Source organism: Mastigoproctus giganteus, chromosome 1, assembly GCF_048544385.1.
Source record: "Mastigoproctus giganteus isolate SK-2022 chromosome 1, ASM4854438v1, whole genome shotgun sequence".
NCBI lineage: Eukaryota > Metazoa > Arthropoda > Arachnida > Uropygi > Thelyphonidae > Mastigoproctus > Mastigoproctus giganteus.
In genome coordinates, this window is record NC_143575.1 from 30,064,279 (window position 1) to 30,089,055 (window position 24,777).

General features: G+C 33.3%; 1 protein-coding gene across 1 annotated transcript in view; it reads left to right on the forward strand.

The window, feature by feature from the left end:
• Positions 1-24,777, forward strand: part of LOC150090676 (kinesin heavy chain-like) — a 201,913-nt gene that overhangs the window by 72,406 nt on the left and 104,730 nt on the right. Inside the window, exons 3-7 of the mRNA XM_090368489.1 lie at positions 2,187-2,260; positions 9,072-9,176; positions 11,311-11,359; positions 12,061-12,116; positions 13,830-13,908. Coding sequence (XP_090224615.1) covers positions 2,187-2,260; positions 9,072-9,176; positions 11,311-11,359; positions 12,061-12,116; positions 13,830-13,908 — 363 coding nt within the window. The remainder of the gene's footprint in view (positions 1-2,186; positions 2,261-9,071; positions 9,177-11,310; positions 11,360-12,060; positions 12,117-13,829; positions 13,909-24,777) is intronic.

Below are 24,777 nucleotides of genomic sequence, written 5' to 3' on the forward strand. Positions count from 1 at the left end.
GCTACCCACCTCTTCATTCTCCTCATATGGACTTCCCCTTGTCATTTCCACCAAATAAGTTGTCATTGAAATCTCTTGAAGAGCTCACTGTCTTTCTCCAGATGCTGCCTCCAGACCCGAATGCAGTACTTCAAATGAAGTCAGCCAACTGACATATATAAATGGGGCTATAATCTCCTCCTCCTCCTCCTCTAGATGCAAAGAGAAAGCAAATCCTAAGACAACATGCACTTTTCTGGCTACCTGCTTATAATGCATTCTAACCTCCTTGTATCAAACCCCCAAGTCTCTTCTTGCTGATACCTTTCAGCTCCAACCTAGTGTATAAGTTGTTCTCTGGTTATTTCTCAAATATAGAATTGGCAGAATATGCATTGGAATGTATTCAGGTGTATAGCGATAGAAACTTTGTAGTAATAGGGAAGGAAAGAGACTTTAAAAAAAGCAAAAAAAATAAGAGAAGCTTTTTACATTAAAAAATTTAGCCAGGTGGCTTTAAATAGAAACAAGGGAAAAGATGTAGCAGAATTATAGAATGTGCCTTTTAGCAATAAAATTAAGTAGGGATTAATGGAGCATGGTGGGGTGCTGGGGAATGAGGAGTTATGAGAATGCTAGACACTGGATTGGTGATGCCTCTTATGACGTGATGTCAACAGTTCGAGAAAGACAATTTTGTAATCCTTGTTCTAACTCACTGTGCATGTGAATAAGGATCTGATAAAGGGTTTGTAACATGATGCTCATTTATTAAAATTATTTGTTGTGGTGTATAAAGTTTTTGAATAATTTATTTCCTGATTCATGCCTTTTGCTATAACTTGAATATGGAAAGAGTTCACAAACCATTACAATGACTTCTACTTTTGTATGATGAATATATCAAAGTTTAAAAAGTCTGTGGATTGAATAGCTGTAGTGTATTCCTAAATACCATCCTCTATTAATGAAGGCACAATGAAGGCCTGCCAATTCCCAGTCTACCTTCCAGAAAAGAATTTTGGGTTTACACCTTGAAGCCTGTTCAAGTAAAGGGACATATTTCTCTAATTGTAAGCACAAATTAGATTACTCAGTATTGGACTTACTTACATCTAAATGACCAGTATAAATAGGATGTGAATGGGGAATTCAAAATGCTGGCAGTCCTTCTGGGTTTGCAAGGTGGTTTTGCTAAGTTCCCTCACTTTCTCTGCCTTTGGGATAGCAGGGCAATGAATCAGTACAACACAAGAAGGGAAGAGAATGCGCTGCCAGAATTGAGTTCCCACCTGGTGCAGACAATTCAGTAAACATTCCCTTGGTTCCATGACACTAAGTCTTTCTTCCACCATTCTGTGTCAAGAGGGGATTGGACAATTTGTTAATGCATTAGATTGTTGAGGTGACACCTTCAAGCATTCAGTGTTTCCAAAATTGTCTGATTCAAAATTGAAAGGTGGCATATTGGTCTACAGGCTAAGCAGACGTTGGCTTCAAAAGAGCTGCAAGACAGAATGACTGATGCTGAGTGAAATACGTGGCACTCATTTCTCCTTGTAATGAATGATTTTTTTTTGGGTAACATTAATAGTAAAAATTACAAAGAACTTGTTGACAAGTTTATTGAAAGTTACGGAAAAATATGTTGCAGAATATAAATCATGCTCCATTGCTTGCACTCCTACCTAGATTTTTTCAGGCCAAATCTGGGTGATGTTAATAATGAGCATGGAGAGAGATTCTACCAGGACATAGAGTCAGTGGAGAAAAGGTATCAAGGAAGGTGGGATGAAGCCATCATGGGTGACTATATCTAGTTCTTGGTTCATTATGATCACGCTGGTCACAAAAGACAAAAAAAAGACATTCAACTGTACATTTTTCAGGAATTTTTTTTTGATTAACCCAAGGCAGCTTTCTACTTTTTAATGTGTGATTTTTTTTTTAGCTTGTTATTAACTTGTATCAAAGATTAATACTGTTTTCTGTACAGATGTTAAATATTATTATTGAATCCAATATAGTATCATTGTTATTATTGCATTTTTTTCATCGCATAAACCATTGATGCCATGCAAAAAGAAAGGTAATATTTAGAATCATCATACCTAAATTACTAAAGCACACCAAGAAATGTAGATAAATAAAACCATTTTGAAATTATGTTATATACTGTTTAAAGAAATTGTGTGTATTTTTTACAGATGTTATGATGGGCTATAATGGTACAATATTTTCATATGGGCAGACTTGTAGTGGAAAAACTTATACCATGGAAGTAAGTATCATATAATAATAAGTACAGTACAGTATTATGGAATATCCCTAATTCTAAATGTTCTATTGTACTTTTAATGAATTCTGCTTTTTAAAAGTTTCTTGACACCTACCATATATTCAATTATTTGAAAATAAAATAAATGTGATATTAATTGTGCACATTTTATATGCATATATTCCAATTTTTAGAGTTATATCCTAAGTATTATTATTATTTTTCATTTTAAAAAAAGTAATTTCTGTGAAACCAATAATTTCATAAAAAAAAGAGAATTGTGCAGCAGTGAAATATTTTTTTTGAAAAGATTGTCTGAAAAGAAAATCCACGAGAATATGAAGGAAAGGAACATTTACACAGCATTTGTTTGTGATACAGTAGCATCAAAACTGACTTGCTGAATTCAAAAGAGATCATAGAGTCACCAAAGATAAACCCAGTTCTGGACCATCTGTGACCACAAGAAACATTAATGTTTCTTCATGACCTGATTTTGAAAGATCACATTGGATTGGATTACAATACATAGCAAATATACTACACATCCTCGGGCTCAGGTAACTGTGGAGATAATCAGTGATTTAGGTTATGAATTGTTATTGTCCACTTATCCTCCAGATATGGTCACTTCCTTTACTGCCTTTTTTCTGTACAGTAGAATGATGATGTTATCCATACAGTCAAGGATTGGTTAGAGCAGTGGTTCCCAAACTACTGAGATCTACGGACCCCGTCAAAAATGAAAAAAAAGTTTACGGACCCCTTCAAAAATAAAAAAAAAACATTCTCAGACCCCCTCTATATATGCATATGTTTCTGTGTGTGTGTATATACATATGAACACTGGGTTTTCTGAAAGAAAATTCAAAGTTTTATGTTTAAAACAACTCAACTTTATTTTTATTTTTACATAAATAATATAATAACTTTAATTATCATCAATTTGCTATACATAGAACGAATAATTTGAGAGGTTCCAGAGGGTTGTTTCGCGGATCCCTTGGAACTGGTCCACGGACCTCAGTTTGGGAACTGCTGTGTTAGAGATTCAAGACAGCGAGTTTTATGTAACAGATCTAAAGAGACGAGGCAACATTATTTGTGCAATTCTGTAGAGGTCACTATGTTGACTAAAAGTTGATTATTTTCCCATTCTGTTTAATTTTTTCTATGACAGGTCAGCTTTTCAAATACCTTTTTTCTTTTAATTCTATTATTTGATATACATTATTTTTATGAATTTATGAAATTGTGTAAATTTCCTTGCAATGTTTGCTCATTTCCCCTCCCATATAATGTACTGGGTGGTTATAAAATAAGTTCCCTATTCAGGAGTCCCTAGTTTCAAAACAGTTAGGGATAGTGCTGTGAAAATCGGTGGGATGTCATTTAGAGTATGGGGAAGCGATTTGTAGAAGAAAAAGAATTAGTTCAAATTTTTGCCACCAGGAGAGAAATTGGTATTGTAAACATGAGATGGAATACTTAACTTAGGATTAAATTTTAATATCAGAACTTAGAAATCTACAGCCATTGTTCTATGTGCTTTCCTTCACTTGAGATAACATTCTGAAAACGGAGGACTGTGTGCGACACAGTTTCACGTAACATCTCACTGGGGATGTTGGCTACATGCTGTTTAATGCTTGCTTTCAAATCGACAAGCATCTGTATGCTGCCACCGTAAAGTCTGTCTTTCAGGTATCCCCATAGCCAGAAATCACAGGGATTGAGATCTGGTGATTGGGCTGGCCAGAACTGCGGAAAGTCTCTAGAAATTATGCAATCATTTCTGAATGTTGAACGGAGCAGTTCCTTCACTTGTCGACCAATGTGGGGAGAAGCACCATCTTGCATGAACACTACAGTCTCCAAGCATTGCTTTTACTTGTGGAGCGGGAATAATGTGATCCCTTAGAACAGCACAGTACTGTGCACTAGTTACTGTACACCTTATGGGGCCATGAGGTGTAGACTGTTCAAAGAAAAATGGTCCAATTATAAACTCTGTTGTGAATGCACACCATACTGTAATGTATGGACTTTGTAGTGGTCTTTCATACACAGCATATGGATGAGAAGTTCCCCATATTCAGCAGGTGCATTTACAGTCCCATGAAGAGTGAAATGTGCCTCATCTGACCGCAGGGTCATTCGAGCCCATGTATCGTCAAGTTCCATACGAGCCAGAAATCGTAGAGCAAAGTCTATTCGTTGTTGCTGATCACAAGACTAGTTCTTGCACTACGTAAATCTTGTACGGGAACCAGCATAAAATTATTCGAAACACTTTACGTAAAGTAAACCAAGAAAGGTTCAAGTCTCTTGACACACCTCTGGCACTACTGACTGGTCGTGTTTTGCATTCTGACCATTTAAATCTCCACTTCATCAACTACCTCCATTCCGATACGTGGTTGTCCCCTGCCTGAAATTACACCCAACTCCCCGGTCGCTTCAAATTTCTTTATTAGTTTTCAAAGCCCCACTGACATCAAAAGTCCTTTATGCCAATCTTTAAGTTTCTGATATTCATGTAGTGCTGCATTAGTGTTACTATTATTCTGGTAGAACAGTTTTACTAAAAGAGCACGTTCCTTTTTTGTAAGAGCCATAATGGTTATTCACGGTGGCGTTGGCCTTTCTGCTTTTATATAACAGAATGTCATTTGCATAAGCAGCGTGTCTTTAAGTAAATGACAACTTTTACATATTTGCAGTGCCATTTTTCCCCCTGGTTGAGGAAATTTGAACTAATTTTTTTTATTCTACAGATTGCTTCCTCTTACCCTAAATTACATACCCACCAATTTTCACAGCGCTAACTCTAACTGTTTTGACACTAACGTCTCCTGAATAGAGAAACATTTTATAACAACCCGGTATATAAAATTTACATTACTCACATATGTTGGTGGTGAACATTCATTGACTCTTAGTTTATAATAAGCTTTGCTGTGTAAGAGTGAGGATGGCAAGAAGATATTAAAATAAGATGAATTCATAATTAATTGTACTACCACTTTACTTAAGTTATATTTATTAATAATTAATTATGTAATCAAGTTTTAACTGTTTTGAGGGAGTTTGATGCAGTTCCCTCTATATATAAAATTGAACTGCGTTCCACCCAAGCTGGTGACAAACATTCACTGGCTGTGTTTTTTTATAAGCTTTACAGCAAAGTGTGAAGATGGGTGACATGTTTTTGACATTTTTCCTCTGGTTGCCTGTAGTGGGAATTGTGTCCTACATTTCTATGAATAAAGAATTTTATTATTATGTACATTGTGCAAAGGCAATGGTAGTTTCTAGTTTGAAAAAAAGCAGACACTTCATTTATAGGGTAAAATTCTTGGAGTTCAAAATTCAGGAGACCGAAAAATAGTTATTTCAAAATAAAGACAAAATATTTTTCTCTTCCTTCCTAACTTTTGAATAATATATTATACAAATTCACACATAAGCAATTAGTAAGAATGTTAATGCATGATATTATTTTTTTATAGTGTCATTTGTAAAGACTTTCTGATTTGTGTTTGCTACTGCTAGTAATATGAATTGAGAATACTCTCCAAAAGATTATTTTCATTACTTCAATGTAAATAAGAAATTTACGCTTTGCAAATTAATTTTTAGAGGTATTCATATAAGTGTGATTAATTAATTCTATTAGTTTTAGCATGTCCATCCATCCATCTGCATGTAACAGTCCATTCTGAGTGAACAGATTGTTATGAAATTTTATATATATTTTTTATATTTAATATATAATTTTATATATTTTTTTATTATGGCTGTTTTTGAAACACTTATTGAGCTATTAAAAATTGGACACAGAGAAATAATGCAGTTTCTTAAAATATGTACTGGAGTTTAAACCATGTCTTTAAATGAGACATTTTCATTTCAGGTAGAAATAATATCCATCAAGAAATAAAATATTTAAACGATTTATACACTATGATAAATAATATTTATTGTGGTGCATAAAGTGTTGGAATAGTTTATTTCTTGATGGATTATTGCCCACAAATAAATCTTCTCATTTAAAGACATGATTAAAGCTAAATATGGACAGCACACAGTTCACTTATTGAGGTGACAAGAGAAGTATGGGAAGAAAGGCATCGGGACTTGGTTGCAGATTGAATTCCCCAAAGTTTGTAGGGATCATTGGGTTACACCAAAGGGAATGCAGCTAAATGATCCAGTCAGTATAGTAAAAATATTTATCATGGTATTTAAATTGTTGGAATGGTTTATTTCTTGATATCTGAGTTATTTTCACAGATTAAAATTCACACAGTACATATTTATAATGCTTGTCTTGGGGTAATGTATACAGATTCTAGCATGCCCATTGTGAGTTGAAGATCATACACTGCCATAATAAATGTATTGCCCATTATTACATGTTGCACTGGTTTATCTGCTGCAATAAAAGAGTTAAAAACTCCTCTGGCTGAAATGGTAATACAGATTATAAATGTAAAATTATTTGTATAAAATAAGAAAATAAAAATAATTACAAAAATTCACTGCAAAAGGAAAATCATTTGTTAAGAAGGAAATAGATATAATGAATCATTTTTACTTACCTTATCTGGTTTTGAAGAATTTTAGGGCTGAGTTCGTTAGTCTTTAACACTTCTAATCTCTTTCATTTGTTTGAAAGGTTAGGAAATCTACCTCTGCTGGATGTTTTCAGTGAGTTTAGAAAATTTAAGTAGTATAGATATAAATAAAATATTCTAAATTGACATCTATTGTTTAGCCTTCAGTGATAATAATGCCAATTTTTTTTTTCACAATTCTCTTTTGAATTGAGCACGTCAGTAAACGAGTGTCACAATGAGATTGAACTGATAATTACTGCAGTTGACCAGTTAATCATGATTGTTGACTTGCTTGATTCTGCACAATCAGTAAAGAAACTTTTTATTTGGATTATTTCTGGATTTGTTTTTCCTTTAAAGCCTCATAAACAACTGATAAAGGAAAAAAATTCTCTATAATAAACACACATTGTTTAGAAAAATCACCTTCTTAAGTCAAGTGCTCTTAGGGAGGAAACCAATTCTGAGGGATGGTATGGACATTGATGCCATGTTTCAGTCTGTATATGATTTCTAATTTATTTTCATTTTGAATGACACATTCTTTATAATGCATAACTAGTTTAGCCTATATGTAACTACTCACTGCCTAGTGCAAATTGTTATTTAGTACCAGACAGGAAACTGTCATGCATTTTCAAAAATAGTCATACATTTTAGCATGGCTTGTTAAATAGGAGGCAAGTATATTATCACCGTCTTTTCAGTATGCAGAGTAGTCAGTCTTCTCAGAGTGAAGGTTAGTAAGAACTTAAAAAAAAACTTTAGCTCAGAGAAATTCAATCAGTTTCTCTGATTGAATTTCTCTGAGCATGTGTTATTACATGTGAGAAACTCAATCAGTTTCTCACATGTAATAACAAAGATCAACAAGTTTGTTTTTTTGTTGCTATTGTAACTTGTCATGCAGCTGATATGCTGTGTGACTCATCATGACAGTAATAATATAATGGCAGAAGAAACCATGGTTGTGTGGAATTAAAAAAGTTGCTGCTTATGGAAAAGATTAATTATAAATTTAATGAAGTATACATTTTTCCAGCTGTACTCACACTAAGCATTTTCTTTCTCTCTTCACTCAGCTGTCAAACTGGTCACCAGCTCACACAATCACTATATGAATACCTGGAAATCTGTAATTTTTAAAAGAAACAGGAATTGTAAAATCCAGCACTTGGCAATGCAAATTGTAAAGTGCTAGGTTTTATAAAGTTTGCTGTAATTGGATAGCTTGCAAAAGGAAACACTTCTGTTTTGGCTTTGAAATAGTTTATTAAGCTGGGATAACAATTAAGTATTTATTTATTTTTATTTCAAAACCCACAAAATAAACCTCCACATCAATGCAGGCCACCTCACACCCCTAACAACAGAAGATAACCTGAAAATAATAGACCACGTAATGGGTCAGTCATTTTTCAAGTATGGGAGCTTTATTATGAACAATACAAGGGCCTATGTATGGGTAACCTCCTCCCCCATTCTGTCAGAGATATACGTCTCAGAGTTTGAGACCACCACATTAGAAGACTATCCATATAAACCTAAGTTATGGCTCCATTTTGTATATGGTATTTCTAGTATATATGGCTCCAAGATGAGCTGAAAGAGTTCCATAATTACATACACAGCAGGAACAACAATATGCAGTTTACTCTAGAAAGAGGTATCAACAATACCCTACCATTCTTAAGACATCCATTCAGATAGATAATGAAAAGCTAGTAGTTTCAGGCCAGAGAAAACCTGCAGACACAAGTAGGTTCCTAACTACAACTTCAACCAATCTGTCAGAGTAAAAGCAGGTCTAGTCAAAAGCTTACATTAAGAGCTCTTCATATATGTAGTCCCCACCTCCTTGAAACAGTGCTGTTTCATTCTTTATAACATTAATTATAATGATATTTAATTCTAAATCCATTGAAGAAATCCCACAAAGAGGTAATGGAACATCTGTTATCTCTAAATCTAAAATTAAAATAAAAATATTTTAAAAATTGTCAGTTTAAAAGGTAATTGTTATTCATGCTTAATAACCCATGTAAAAACCAACACAATGAAGTTTCCTTTTGCAAGCTATCTCCATTCTGCATTAAACCATATCTTTCAATGGATAAACTATATTGGATATGAAATTTTTTAGAAATTAAGCAAATAGTCTTAATTTGTTCTCCTATTGTATTATTTCATAGGGTGTAATTGGTAATCCCAATGAAGAAGGCATTATCTCTAGGATTGTGAAAGATATATTTAATCATGTGCATTCACTAGAAAACAATACTGATTTTCATATTAAGGTAAGAATTTAAAATTTGAAAATGGTTTTATATTTCATAAGTATATGATGTATCAAATGTCCTGTTATCCCATACCATATTGTATCAGAATCTAGCATGCATTTGTAACTTATTACAGGTGGCTGATACTAGTTCATACAGTATTGAAGAATGGGGTAGTAGGGGTACTCGTACATCAAAACTCATGCTCAGATTACGAACCTGACGAGACATAAACTCAAATTGAGGAAAGACAGTTAGAATAGATGTGTGGAAATTTGCCTTTAGCCAGCAGGTAGTTGATTGCTGGAACACACTTTCATCTGTCATTGTGAAAGTTGATAGCTTAAATAAATTCAAGGAAGAACTGGACACTTATGGAGCAAATGAATGGGTGAAAGGAAGGTTTTTTTTTGGCTGATGTTGTATAAGCTTTCTTTCTTGCATCATGTGCCTCTGCTAATGCTAAAACAGTTTTTGTGTTGTGCATGTGTACACACGTGCATGCACACATGAGTAAGATATTGAAAGATGTGTAAACATATTTCCTTACAAAATTCAATAAAGAAGCACCATCAAAAATTCCAAAAAAGAGACATTACAATTGTAACACTGAGTATGTTGCATAAAATATCACATTAGATTATTTTTTGCGAAGATCATGGACTGTGTACTTCAGTTGTGGACACATGAGACACAAGTGTTTGACTACTAACTGCAGTCAAATACTTGTGTCTTTCATGTTAATTCCATTTCTTTTAATTATTTGTATATTATAATTAATTAGGAACAGATATCTGAACATCTGTATTATTATATTTGCGATATTGTTTAAAGTAAATAATGAAAACTAGTAAGGTGTTATCCAAATGAAAAATAACAGAAGTTATTTAATTTATATAAAAATTTAATTTAATTTATAAAAAAAATGTATTTATATAAAAGAAAATCATTTAATTTAATGATGTTTTCCATATACTGTATTTTGTTTTGTTTGTTTGTTTGTTTGTTCTAAAAACTGATATTAGTTCAAATGAAGGACAACAATGAATATTTCATTTTTGTAATGCAATACCAAGATAACTCATAGAAGCACTGTAAGTCAGTGTGATTCATGAAGGTCAGTTTAGTTATGACTTGCATTGTTGTAGTCATAACTTTTTAAACTTCATTGTTGTTATTTTATTCTTTTTCCTGTTCTTCAATCTGTGGTTTTTTATACACTGCTTGTATTAATTGTACAGTCCTAATTTCAATCTTTGTACAATTTTTAACGCCAATCTTGTCTAGGAGAACTTATTCTTTCCTTAAGAAGTATTTACCAAATTAATAAATTTAGTTTCAATTTTTATCAAGTTCATTATTCCTTATCTTGCTAAAAAGCAAAAGATGCTGCATTTTAGCAGATTCAATTTTTGTTTAATTATCCTTCATAGTGGTCACAAGAATTACTTCTATAAATGTATTTTCTTATTCTTATCACTTTGTGAATCATTCTGATTATATCTGTTATATGGGAAATATATGAAATAAATTCACAGTAGGGCATAAAAGAAAAAAATTTATACAAATGTAATTTTTTTAGTTATTGGAACAGTATTAGAAATCATGAAGTCTTGTTTCCAGTCATATGGACTCATTATATACTTTTTATGCAAAATTGCTTAATTTTTTGCTTAATTGGCAAATAGCCAATTAAGAAACTGGCTTAATTGGCTGTTTGCCAATTTATTGGTCATAGAAAAGAATTCTTATCTTTTCCCTTCCAGATTTGACTGTTTATTGTGTGGATTTGTAAAATAAAATAAAATTTCAAGAAAAATCAAACATAGTTAACTGATTTTAAAGATTTAGTAATCTTTGTTGTCTCAGTAGTCACTCAAGTGAAAAATCTCTTTGAAGTATATTCAGAAATGTGTTGAAAGAAGAGAAAGTCCAGAATGAACATTTGGTAGGGTAATTCATGAATTTCTAATTCATGAATTAGCCTACCAAACAACTTCTAATTTACCATTTTATGAAAAATAAATTTGACTTTTGCTTATTGTAGTTAAATTACAGATTTTTTATTTCTTATTTATGGCTTTCTGTATAGAAACACGAAAGAAAAAAGATACCACTCAGAGTAATTTGTTTAAATTATAATTATTTTCAGGTGTCTTATTTTGAAATATATTTAGACAAAATTAGAGATCTTTTAGATGGTGAGTATACATTGTTTTCCAGTCATTTTAAAGAACATTATCAATTTAAATTAAAGTATATAATAAAGTTTGGACTAAATTTCTGAAACAGGCTTTTATAGCAGTGTCTCATATTTTGAATAAATAACAGATTAGCCCTTTGCTGATGTTGTTTGTTTAAAAGTAATGCTTCTTCAGGGAATTTGTGGTTAAGGGAGTTTATGTCTGAAAAAAATGAAATTACACTGCTGAGATTTTAATTTTAGAAATAATGACGACTTGTTTCCAGTGATATGGACTCATGTCACACTTTTTATGAGTTTAATTGGCTATTTGTGAACCAATTTATTGGTCTTTTTATTTATCTATTTATCTTTTTTTTTTAATTAAAAAAAATTTAAAGTGGGTTTAAAAAAGTTGGCTTTAAAAGTGGGTATGTTTCAGTATTTTAGAAAATAATAGATTTTATTTAGTCTTCTTTAGGTTATTTAACCTGAATAAGACTAAAGACCACTGAGAACCACTTTTAAGTGCTTCACACAGCCTTGAAGTGTCTCAGGATATAACATGTTGAGTACTGCACTTGGCATGGAACTATTCTGGGATATACTGAGTATATCCCAGAATAGTTCCATGCCAAGAGCAAATATACTTTATAAATTTGAAGTTAAATTGTAAAATTTCTAATATATTTCCTTTTTTTTATGTTTTTTTGTTTTTAGTGTCTAAAACCAATCTTTCAATTCATGAGGACAAAAACAGATTACCATATGTGAAGGTAATATTTATAATCTAATTGGCTGCTACATTCAAACATATTTATGTTTGAATAAAAACATATTAAAAAATGAACATTAAAATTACAAAAATCCAATAATGATTAGATAAAAATCTAATTTAGTAATTATCTTTTAATTTATACAAAGATTTTATAGTTTTTTTATTTTGGTACTTTGTTTTTATTTTGTTCTTTGACTTACAACAGCCAAAATTCTCTGGAATTAACATCCTGAAGTTGATGAAATCAAATTTAATGATACATAAATAGAGGTAGAGAATATTATTGCTTAAAAAAAGACAGTTATGCATGTTTCTTTTATAATTATGAGGTTTTTAATGATTTCTATGAATTTTCTTCTTGTTAAATTCTGAATTCATTTTTGACAATTTAAAAAGAAGAAACTTAACATTAAAGAACCTTATAATTAAAGAAACTAATATTTAAAAGCATGTGTTTAAAGTTTTCATTTTTTCAAAATTTCAGAATATAATAAAGAACCTCACTCCACAGAATGAATGGAATGAATTTCTTTAGTAAAATAGCACCCCTCCCATCAAAAACTCACTACAGAGAGCCCCCCACATACTCAAGGAAACTTGCTCATGAAAGGGTAATGGCAGGGTGCATACTGCTTGCAGAAAAGGAAATAAAAATTTTAAAGAAATTTCTTTATTTTCTTATTTTAACTTTATCAGTTTACCTCTTTCTTTCCAAAAATTCCTGATTATGTATTTGACTACAACCAAAGTATTTCTATCACTAATTTTATTTGCTGATTTAAAGTGTTCATATCAGCTATTTAATTAACCCTTTCGGCAGTGAGTTTGTCAAACGAAATTGGGCCTTTTCAGTAAATTTACATGGTGACAGGTTCTATGGAGTGATTTTTTTTCTTGGAATTTTGAAAATTTGTAAAATTAACACTTTTATACATTAATGCTTTCAAATATTGACATATTCTTATTCTGACATTGCACAATGCTAGAGTAAAATGATTGCACCAAAAATCATTGTCAGATTATTGTCAAAAATCAAATTATATCTTTAAAAAATAAAAAAATCATCAAAAATTTGTAAATAAAACCCAGTGTTAATTTTTTGATGCAACATTATCTTCTATATCTATGTATTACTTAATTCAATTTTATCAAATTCTGGATCTAAATTCTACAGAAATTCTTCAATTTTGCCCTTTTTAATCCAAATCAGAATCTCCTCCAATTTTCAAACCTATTTTCATGCTGCCATCTATTATAAACTGTGTCTATAATTACTTGGAAACAGAGATAAGAGATAACAGCACATAGTAGAAAAATTTCAAGACACTTTGTACATTAAAGGAACATATCATTTGAAATGACTCTCAAAATATAGATCTACATATGTACTCATGAGGTACATATGTAGATCTAGATATGAAAAATGTAGATCCATGTATGTATCACTGAAAAGGCTAATGAACATTATTCATCTGAAGCTTGGACATTAAAACAAAACTTATCAGGTATTCAAAATGCTATAACAATAACATGATAATAAGAAAAAATAGAGAGTGAAAGTTATTCAGTTCAAATTGCAATCATTTCTATATTCCTAGGAAGTCCTAGCATAAATAAATGAATTGTTTTTACTTTTGAAATAAAGCAATTTTGAATATCCATTCCTAGTATTTTTTTACTGGAATTCATGAATAAATTTTGATTACTGCAGGGTGTCACTGGAAAATATGTAACAAGCCCAGAAGAAGTTATGAAAGTTATGAATGAAGGAAAAACAAAAAAAATTTCAAGTAAGTTATTATTCAGTTAAACAAATTAAATTAAAAGGATTATGTTCTCATGTTTTCAAAAATTTCTTTCTGTTCAACTCTTTTCTAAATAAGGAATTATTTTCTTAAGATAAGTACCTCTGTGGAACAATATTGTTAGTGTCATCATTTGGAAGAGTCTGGTTAAAAATCCTGTAGACTATTAGTTTTTGTATCTTTCTCATGACCTGAAGACTGTTTTTCTTGAATATTTCTTAATAATCTTCAAATTGTCAACTGTACAGCCTTATATACTTTCAGCAGTTTATTTTGATTCTTATTGAATAAAGCATTTCTGCAGTCAGTTAATTAATTAATGTTAATTACTTAATTAATAATTAAACTAATTTAAAAACCTGTTAAGAATAACAATTTAATTTAAGAGTTATTAAAGACAGCTTCGTTGTGATAGTTTTTTGTTGCAAAAAAATTTTTGCACCATTTTATGCCATGGCGCACAAATTTCATTGATCACCAATTGACTATCATTAATTGATGTATTATGGCTTGATATAATTTATCTCAAGCAGTGAGCCATGATTAGATATGTTTGAATTAAATAGATAATTGATTTATATAAGTGATTATTTAAAGCTGCATCACTGGTTGCTGCATGATTCTGTGGTTATATGGGCATAACTTAGCTATTGGGTGCTGCTTGATAGGCAGAGTCAAGATTTAAACATTGTGCATTTACCTTTTCTCTGAAATGTGACTGATAGCACTGATGTTTATTATGTCTTCTAATTTAGTCGTTTTTATTTTTATTTCTTTTTCTTTGCTATAGTCCTATTTTGTGATTATCTGAGTCTTTTATGGTTTTAATAATCAACATAAATATATATATGCTCTGAAGTATATTTGTAAAGACAATTCAGGCATCTTTATTTTCAAGATCAACAGATTATTCACTGAGAACTTGAGTGTTCATCAAGTCTACCCCCCCCCCCCCCTTTCACATGCTTCAAATTTGATTGATTCATGATTTGTTCTAGTGCATTTTCCAGTTTGATGAACATTTATAGTTGTTGATTTTTCACAAGCCTCATGGAGTGATTAGCACAATTGGTATCTGTAAACATGATGTCCTGTGAATAAACTTTATAACACCACTTTTAATTTCTTTTGTTTTTTCAGCCATCTTAATGCTTTGTTTGCCTTTGTATTAGGCAATACAGATCAGTTTGGAGGCACTCATGACTAATTCACAAAGATTATCAAATAATAATTCTCTTTATTTTTTGTCTTTATTTTATTTTACTTTTATTTTTATTTGTCTTTGTTTTATTTTACTTTTATTTTTATTTGTCTTTGTGTTATTATACTTTATTTTTATTTTTGTCTTTATTTTACTTTATTGATTGAACTACAGTTTTAGAAGGCAAGTTCAGTGATGTGAATCATAAACTTTTTGTGCCATCTGCACATGCTCATTTAAGAAAGAAAAAAATATGGAACCTAAAGTACTTTTGCTGCTGGACACTTATCTTGCTCACCCTCCTGCAGAAAACCTCATAAGCCTTGATGGTAAAATAAAGGTGAGCTATTTGCCAAAGAATACAACCTCAAAGATCCAATCTTTTTTGGTCAAGGCATTATATCAACCTTCAAGATGCACTACAGTAAAAATATAATCAAAAAAATAATTGATGAGGACATATCCATAACAGAATGCCTGAAGAAGCACACACTGGTTAGTATTTTTGATTTGGCAGAGAAGGCATGAGGAACCATATCACCATTTACAGTTGAGAGGCATTGGGAGTGAGATTTGCATGATGCATTTGCAATTGCACCTGACTTAGAGGAACAAGAAAAATATGAGGAAGAAGCGTGTGACTCAGAGTAAAAGTGTGAGGGGTTTACTCAAGAGGATATTGACAATGCAAATGCAATTTATCAGGAACTGGTTATGCTGTCTGGTGGTCATGACATTTATGACTGGATCCATATTGATAATGATTTTCCTAATTATGAACACTTAAGTAACCAAACAATTGCACCAAATGCTCTGTCTCCAGGCCCAAATTGATGCCACATCTTGCCACAGCAGTGAAAAGAGGAAGATGACACACCACTTCCTCCCCTTAATCTAACAGAGGCTCTAGCAGCCATAGAAACTGCACTTCAATGGCTAGAATCAGAGAATATAGATATAATTCATATCCTTCATTTGAAATCAATTATTGAAATTACAAAAAAAAAAAAAAAAAAAAGAAACAGGCAACAACGAAGCAGTTAACTCTAGATTCATTTATTTAAAAAACCACAGTGTAATCAAGTACTATGCAGACTCCATCAAGTACTTATATCAGAGTTATTTCAATGTCAAAATGCATGTCTTGTTATTTCCACAATCTTAATCTTTAGGTGCTTATCATTGTTTTTTTTTGTTTTGTTTTGTTTTTTTAAATTGATGATGATAGAGTGCGGGTATTTTGGAACTTTACACATTTTGGCTTGGTTGTGTGTGAATTTTTGTTCTTAGCAATAAAATCACAAAAAATTTGAGTGAAATCTTTATTTCTGGCATTCAAAGAATGTATATGATTGCTACATTTTTTTTTATCTACATTTGCTCATTCATGTATAACAATCATTATTTGTAGTTACATCCTTTAGGTTGGTGATTTCTAATAGTCAAACCTCGGTAAGTTTATGTGCTGTTATGTAAATTCGATAAAACACTGAGTCATAATGCGGTTCAAAATTTTGGACCCCATTGCCTATGGTGTATATAGTTTAAATAAATCAAAGCTTTTTATATTTTTGCTACATTATTGGGATACAAAAAAAAAGGAAACAAAAGATACAAAAGAAGAGTCAATTCTAAAGGATCCAAACAACAGAATAGAATAACCAAGTGCAAACTAATCTGGTTCAAAATGATGTAGTTCTGTTAGGAGACTCCATTGTCAGGGAAAAGGGAAATATTTTTTGTAATAAGGATAGGTGGACTAGAACCAGGGTATATCTGCCAGGAGCAACTATTAATGATGTCACCAACAGACTGTAAGATTTTAAGAGGGGGTAAAGAGAATATTATTATTCATGTGGGGACTAATGACCTTAAGCATACACAATCAATGATTTGTTAGACAAATATAGGACCTTGCCGAAGAAATGCCACAAGTTAGGTCACAATGTCTATGTGTCAGCAATAGGAGGGATTATATGCTGAAAGCCTTGTGGATTAACTCAAGACTTGAAGGACTCTGCAAGGCTTTTGGGAGGAAATTTCTATCAGCTTGGCCTGCACCTGTAGGTAGAAGGAATCTGTTTTGTAGAGATGGGATACATTTAAACAAAGGAGGTGCAAGAGTTTTTGCCAGTATTATTGAGGATACCTTAAAGGTTCAGGGAAACTGCTAGTTTGGGGGGGGGGAAGGATAATAAATACATGCATTTCTCTGATAATGTAGGTCAAAGTAACATTTGCACACGAGTTCTTGTTTGTTACTGCAACAGAACATCATCATCAGCCATTTTCAATCCACTGCAGGATGAAGACCTCTCCAGCAACTTTCCAGTTCCTTCTATTTTTGTGCAATGGACATCCATTTACTACCCACGAACTCATGAATTTCATCTATCCATCTCCGTCGTTGTCTTCCAAGTTTTTCTTCTAGCTCCTTTTGGGTACCATTCTGTTATTTTCTTTGTCCCTCTGTCATGTCTTCCAGCTATGTGTCCTGCCCAAGACCATTTTAGTTCTTTAGTTTTGATAAAAATGTCCTTTACTTGAGTTTGCTGCCTAATCCATGTGTTTCTCTTCTTATCTAATAGTCTGATTCCTAATATAATTCTTTCCATTCTTTGCTGTGTAGTTTTCAGCTTCCCTTCCATTCTTTTGGTGGGTGCCCAAGTTTCACTTCCATAAGTTATGGTGGGGAGTATACATTGGTTCATTATTTTACGTTTCAGACAAATTGGGATATTGCTTCTCAGTATGTGACTACATTTCCTGAATGCTATCCATCCAAAATTTATTCTTCTCTTGACTTCCAGCCATTTATCATTATTACAGTTAATGACTTGTCCCAGGTAAGTATATGAATCCACCTTTTCAATTACTGCTCCATTCATTATATCCCTTTCTGTGGTATACTTGTTCATCAGTCCTTTTGTTTTTGCCATATTCATCTTTAGTCCGAAATCCTTATTAACTATGCAGAACTGATTAAGGTTTTCCTCTAATTCTTTGGAATCATGGCTTATGATCACAATGTCATCTGCAAATTGTAAATGGTTTAGGTACTCTCTATTCACATTGATTCCTTTCTGTGACCAATCTAATCTTCTCAAAGCTTTCTCAAGGGCAGCAGTAAACAACTTTGGAGATATTGTGTCTCCTTGTCGAACTCCTTTCTCAATTTTAAATTTGCTACTCTCTTTGTCTATTCTAATAAAGAAGGTAGCTTTCTCATATATTTTCTTCAAAATCATAAATATATGGGGTATCTATGCCTTGTCTTTTCAGTGCCCAAAATATTGCCTTATGCTGTATGGAGTCAAATGCCTTTTCATAGTCCACAAATGCCAAGCATAATGGTGTTTTCTATTCATTTGGTTTTTCCATTAGCTGCAATACTACATGAAGGTGATCCATAGTTGAGAATTCTGTCATAAAGTCAGCTTGCTCTTTCGGTTGATTCTCATCAAATATTCTTTCTAATCTGTTAGTAATGACTCTTGTGAACAACTTGTAGATGTGGGATGACAAGCTAATTAGTCTATAATTTCCACTCCTTGGGTGTCACGCCTTTTCTGCATTTTGTGAAGAGTCTTGTCAAGTCTCTTCCTCCCAATTTTAACAACTCTACAGTAACTTCATCTTCCCCCGGGGCTTTCTGATTCTTCATTTTCTTCAATGCATGTTCTACCTTATCAGGAAGAATATCGGATATGTTGTGTGTGTTACTAATTTGTGATCCATCTTCCCCACTGCTGGCATCATTTCCTCGCTTCTTGTATAATTCTCTATAGCAGTCTTCTGCTATTTGAATTATGCCTTCTCTGCCTTCTCATTTATAAGTACACCATCTTTATTCTTCAGTTTCACTATCATTTGTCTTTCTGTATTACTGCTCATAACTGCTGACTTGCGCCCTTTGTTTTCCCTTAATGCTTGTTCTACTTTTCTTGTGCTAAATATTTTTTTGTCCTCTCTGGGTCTCTTTCTGATGGCTTTGCATAACTCAGTATTAGCAACATATTCTGAGGGCAGAAACATTTCAAATGAGTGGGTAGCTAATGCCAGGGAAGTGAGCTTAAATAACTTTAAGGGTTGCATCAGGGTAGTTAACTATACAAGCACACTAAGTCTTAATTGTTTTGTACAGTAATGTCAGAAGTGTTGTCAATTAAATGAGCGAATTGAAACTGCTGGTTAGGACAAGTAACGCTGATATAATAGGGCTTATGGAAATGTGGTCCACCTGGAGATAGGGGATTATGAGTTTCAGTACATCATGTATAATGTATTTAGGAAAGATAGGGAAGATAAAAAGGGTGGTGGAGTCACGCTTCTTATCAAAAGCAGGCTGAGCACGATGAAAGCTTTTCCAGATTCAGGCATTTCACATGCTAGTATAGAATCAGTATGATGTGAGATAGTTAGAAGCAAAGGTATAATGAGAGTGAGAGTAATCTACAGGCCAGGTGATTATGTTAAGAGGTTCTACATGCAAATGGAATGGGCAAGTAAGCATCAATGTCTTATTTTGGGGGATTTTAATTTGCCTCTAATTGATTGGAGCAAATGGGAAGGAAACTTCATATCAGGGACAAAATTTTTAAATCAATTAGATGACTTATTTCTGTCAACATGTCAGGGAAAGTACTAGGGAAAAGAATACTCTAGACCTCATCATCACCCATGAACCAGATGACATAATAGGACTGACAGTACAGGAACCAGTAGCAGGAAGTGATCATGAAGTTCCACGGTTGACGATGAAGAGAGAGGTAGCAGTAGTTAAAGGCAAAGAAATGGGTTATAATTTCAGGAAAGGAAATTACGACGACTTAAGATGCTACATGGCCTCTATTAACTGGGTAGATATCGCACAGAGAGTGAATGCAATTAAATTATGGTATACCTTTAAATCATTAATCACAGAAGCTTTGATTACTTATATACCATTAAAAAAATTCTAAATGAGGAAGATTCCAAGTTGAATGAATAAGGAAGTTGCCAAATTACTTGAGCATAAAAAAGACGACATGGAAAATTTACAGAGCAATAAAATGTACTGACGCTATAACGGCTACAAATTGATCTGTAATAGTGCCACAGAAAAGGTCAGGCTGGCAAAGGCAGATTATGAGAAATCCCTGGCAAAGAGACCAAAGGATAAGGAATTCTTCACATATATAAATACAAAGAAGATAAGGGCAAACCAGATTGGGCTCTTACGTAATGGAAGTGGGATAGAATTAGATACCCCAGCTGAAGTCACAGATGAACTCAACAGTTACTTTGCATCAATATTTACAGAAGAAAAAACCCTTTGTGTCAATGAGAAATTATGGGAGTGAAGTTGAAAAAAATGTAATTAATGATATTAAAATTTCACATGTTTATTTAATGAAAACACTTTTGCACCTACAGGCCAGTAAGACTCCTCGGGTTGATGGCATATACCCTATAATCTTAAGAGAGAGGCGGCAAGTGAGTGCATTGAGCCATCGAAGCTAATTATGAGAGCATTACTGGACTCAGGAGTTATTCTGTTGTTGGATTGGAAAAGTGCCAATGTATCTCTAATACATAAGGGCGGTTCTAAGAGTGAAGAGAGAAATTACTGGCCGGTCAGTCTAACTTCAGTAGTAGAGAAAATTATAGAGACAATGATCAAGGGTGGAATTCAGGATCATTTAGATAGAAATGGAATTCTGAAGGATATTCAGCATGGTTTTGTAAAGGGAAAATCATATTTAACTAATCTGGTTAGCTATTTTGACAGGGTCACTCAAAAGCTGAACTTAGAGAATAATTTTGACATAGTTTATTTGGATTTCAGCAAAGCATTTGACTCAGTTCCACATGGGCGGAATTTTCCTACACGATTCAACCCTATTCCAGCTTTTTAAGCTGGAACAGGGTGGAATCATGTAGGAAAATTCCGCACATGATGCAAGAAAGAGCTTATATAGCATCAGCCAAAAAAAAAAAAAAAACCCTTATTTCACCCATCCACTCGCTCCAAATTTGTCAAGTTCTGCCTTGAATCTATTTAAGCTATCAACTTCTACAACGACAGATGGAAGTTTGTTCCAGCAATCAACCACCCGCTGGCTGAAGGCAAACTTCTGCACATCTATCCTACAACTGTCTTTCCTCAATTTGAATTTATGCCCTCTCAGGTGATTATTCTGAGCAAGAGGAAGAATCTCATCAGCATTGAGCATGCTCAAACCATTCAAAGCTTTATACACCTCAATCAGATCACCTCGCAGGTGCCTAGTCTTCAGACACTGTAATTTGCAAAACTTAAGCCTTTCGTTGTAAGAGCAACCCTTTGTTCCATTCACTAATCTTGTTGCCCTTCTCTGTACTCGTTCCAACAGCTCTACATCCTTCTTGAAATGAGGCCTCCAGATCTATATACAGTACTCAAGGTGTGGCCTGACCATTGCCTTATACAAGGGAATAATCACCTCCTCATCCCTGCTAGAAAAATTCCTGTATATGATTGACAAGACACCATGAGCAACTCTTGCAGACCATCTGCACTGCTCATAAAACTTCATATCTGCCTGCACAATTACCCCCAGGTCCTTTTCATTCTCTACCACTGTCAGTGTGGTATCACAGAGTTGATACATTTCTCTGGGATTACTGCTTCCCATATGTAGTACTTTACATTTGTCAATGTTAAACTTCATTTGCCTCCTCTCAGCCCATTTGCTCAACTTTTTTAGATCCTCTTGCAGCAGTGTACTGTCATTAGTGTCATTAACAACCCTGCCAACCTTCATATTGTCTGCAAACTTGGACATTAAGCCTGATATACCATCATCAATATCATTTTTAAATACAGAAAACAACAATGGATCCAACACTGAACCGTGAGGGACTCCACTAATAACATTACTCCATGAAGAGCAGTGTCCATTGATTACCACTCTCTGTCTGCTCCCACTTAACCATCCCTTTATCCATAGCAGCAATTTGCTGCTATGGATAAATCAATGATATATAAGAATTTTTCTAGGAGGGATAAGGAGGTGATTATTCCCTTGTATAAGGCAATGGTCAGGCCACACCTAGAGTACTGTATACAGGTCTGGAGGCCTCATTTCAAGAAGGATGTAGAGCTGCTGGAACGAGTACAGAGAAGGGCAACAAGATTAGTGAATGGAACAAAGGGGTGCTCTTACAAAGAAAGGCTTAAGTTTTGCAAATTACAGTGTCTGGAGACTAGGCACCAGCGAGGTGATCTGATAGAGGTGTATAAAGCCTTGAATGGTTTGAGCATGCTCAATGCTGATGGGATTCTTCCTCCCACTCAGAATAATCACCTGAGAGGGCATAAATTCAAATTGAGGAAAGACAGATGTAGGATAGACGTGTGGAAATTTGCCTTTAGCCAGCGGGTGGTTGGTTGGTGGAACAGACTTCCATCCCTTGTCGTGGAAGTTGATAGCCTAAATACGTTTAAGGCTCAGCTGGACAGGTATTTCGAACGAACAGAGGGGTGAAGTGGAAGTGGTTTTTTTTTTTTGGCTGATGCCGCATAAGCTTTCTTGCATCAAATGCCTCTACTAATGCTAAATGCTAATGCTAATGCTTTCAGTGCCACACTGCTCCAATTTTTGCAGCAGTCTTCCATGTGCAACAGTATCAAAGGCTTTTCTAAGATCCAAATATATGATATCAAAGTTATTCTTTGCATCCAGTTCCTTTGTGACTACATCATAGTATCCAATCAAATTAGTCACACAAGACTTCCTCTTAACAAACCCATGCTGTGTCCGAGCTATAACTGAAGTCTTGTCTAGATGATCCTGTAATGCTTCTTTAACCAGTGCCTCCATTAATTTCTCTGCAAGCAGTTGATGCAAGAAGTGGGGTTCTCCAAGGATCAGTATTAGGACCACTATTGTTTTTGATTTTCATAAATGACATCGATGAAGGGATAGAGGCCGTGATGTCTAAATTTGCAGATGATATAAAGATTGGTAGAGTAGTTAATGATGACTGCCAGAAGAGATTCTTCAGAGTGACCTAGATAGACTTCAGAGATGGTCAGAAAAATGGCAGCTATGCTTTAATCCAGCAGAGTGTAAGGTATTACACCTGGGGAACAGTAACCCCAAAATAACTTATGCACTTGGTGGAGTTGAACTAAAGCTGGTAGTGGAGGAAAGAGACTTGGGTGTTACGATATGGTCAGACATGAAGTTCTCCGAGCATTGTAGACAGGTTGCAAGGAAGGTCCATGATGTCCTATCGATGATTTATCGAACAATTGCTAGTAGAGATAAGGACATCATAATCCCATTATATAAGGCTATTGTTAGACCACACTTGGAATACTGTGTTCAAATATGGAGACAACACCTAAAGAAAGACATTATGCTTCTTGAAAGGGTCCAAAGACAGGTGACTTGCCTGGTGAGATCAGCAAAAAGGCGTCCATATGAAGAAAGACTTCAAATATGTGAGTTGCAGAGCTTGGAAACTAGACACCTTAGAGGAGACTTGATTGAGGTGTTTAAGGCTCTGAGAGGCATAAGTAAAATGAATGAGGATGAAATTTTCATGGTTATAAAAATTACAATGGGTAACATATAAAGATATTTCAAAATTTCTATTAAAAAACTATACATATCAAACTGTAACTCATTCAGAACTTGAAAAATCTAAATACAAGAACACATGTAAATGTGTTCTTATATTTGAATAACTACTTCAAAGAGTGAAATTGATTAGGATTAGTATATACTTAGAATAATATGCTTCCTAGTTCTTTGCTGAGTCCACCTGTTAAGAAAGGTATGGAGAAAATATTTAATTTAACATAGCATATTAACTGTACCACATAGATGAACAAAATCTACATGGACCATATTGCTTTTATACTGTACTTATCTACTTTAATTATTTTCTTGATATTCTGTATTTTTATTTTTCTTCTTTAATTACTCCCAGTAGATTAATTTGATTATGTATTAATTTGAATATAACAGTACTGCTTTATTCCTGAGGTTTGATTATTTTAATATTAATTTATTTTGTTTATTTTTATCATTTTGACTTAAAAGAAAGAAAGAAATTGTTTGAATTCAATATAACTGCAATAAATGCACTGCCCATTGTTAACTCAGCAATGTGTGTATCTGTGAAAACACTGGAGGTGTTAAAACTCCTCTTCTCCAGGATTATGTGCAGAAACATTGCTGCATGGGATTATATGTAGAAACATTGTTGCATCTTATTTTAATTTGTTTCTTCTGCTTATTCTTGCAATTCAGTAACAAAAGTCATAGCAAAAATTTGTATGCTTATCTTCTGTAAAATATTTGAATAGTAAATGCTGTGGTACAACTGTATGAATTCATGAATGAATATTAGGATGAATTCAGTTGACAAAATGGTTATTAATCAAGCTGTGCTAAAGAATGTCTTGTTTAGAATAGCTTGATTAATACCATAATTTTTTTGATTATTTTTATTCTGCCAATTCTTTGTACAGTAGTTCTATAAAGGATGCTCTTGCAATGTTCAGTTTAGCCTACTTATCATAAAGATTCCACAGGTCTGGGATGCATTATATATTGATCACAAATATATTATTTAGAGTAAAATACCTTTAAAAGTGCTGTGTTTCAGTAGAATATTTA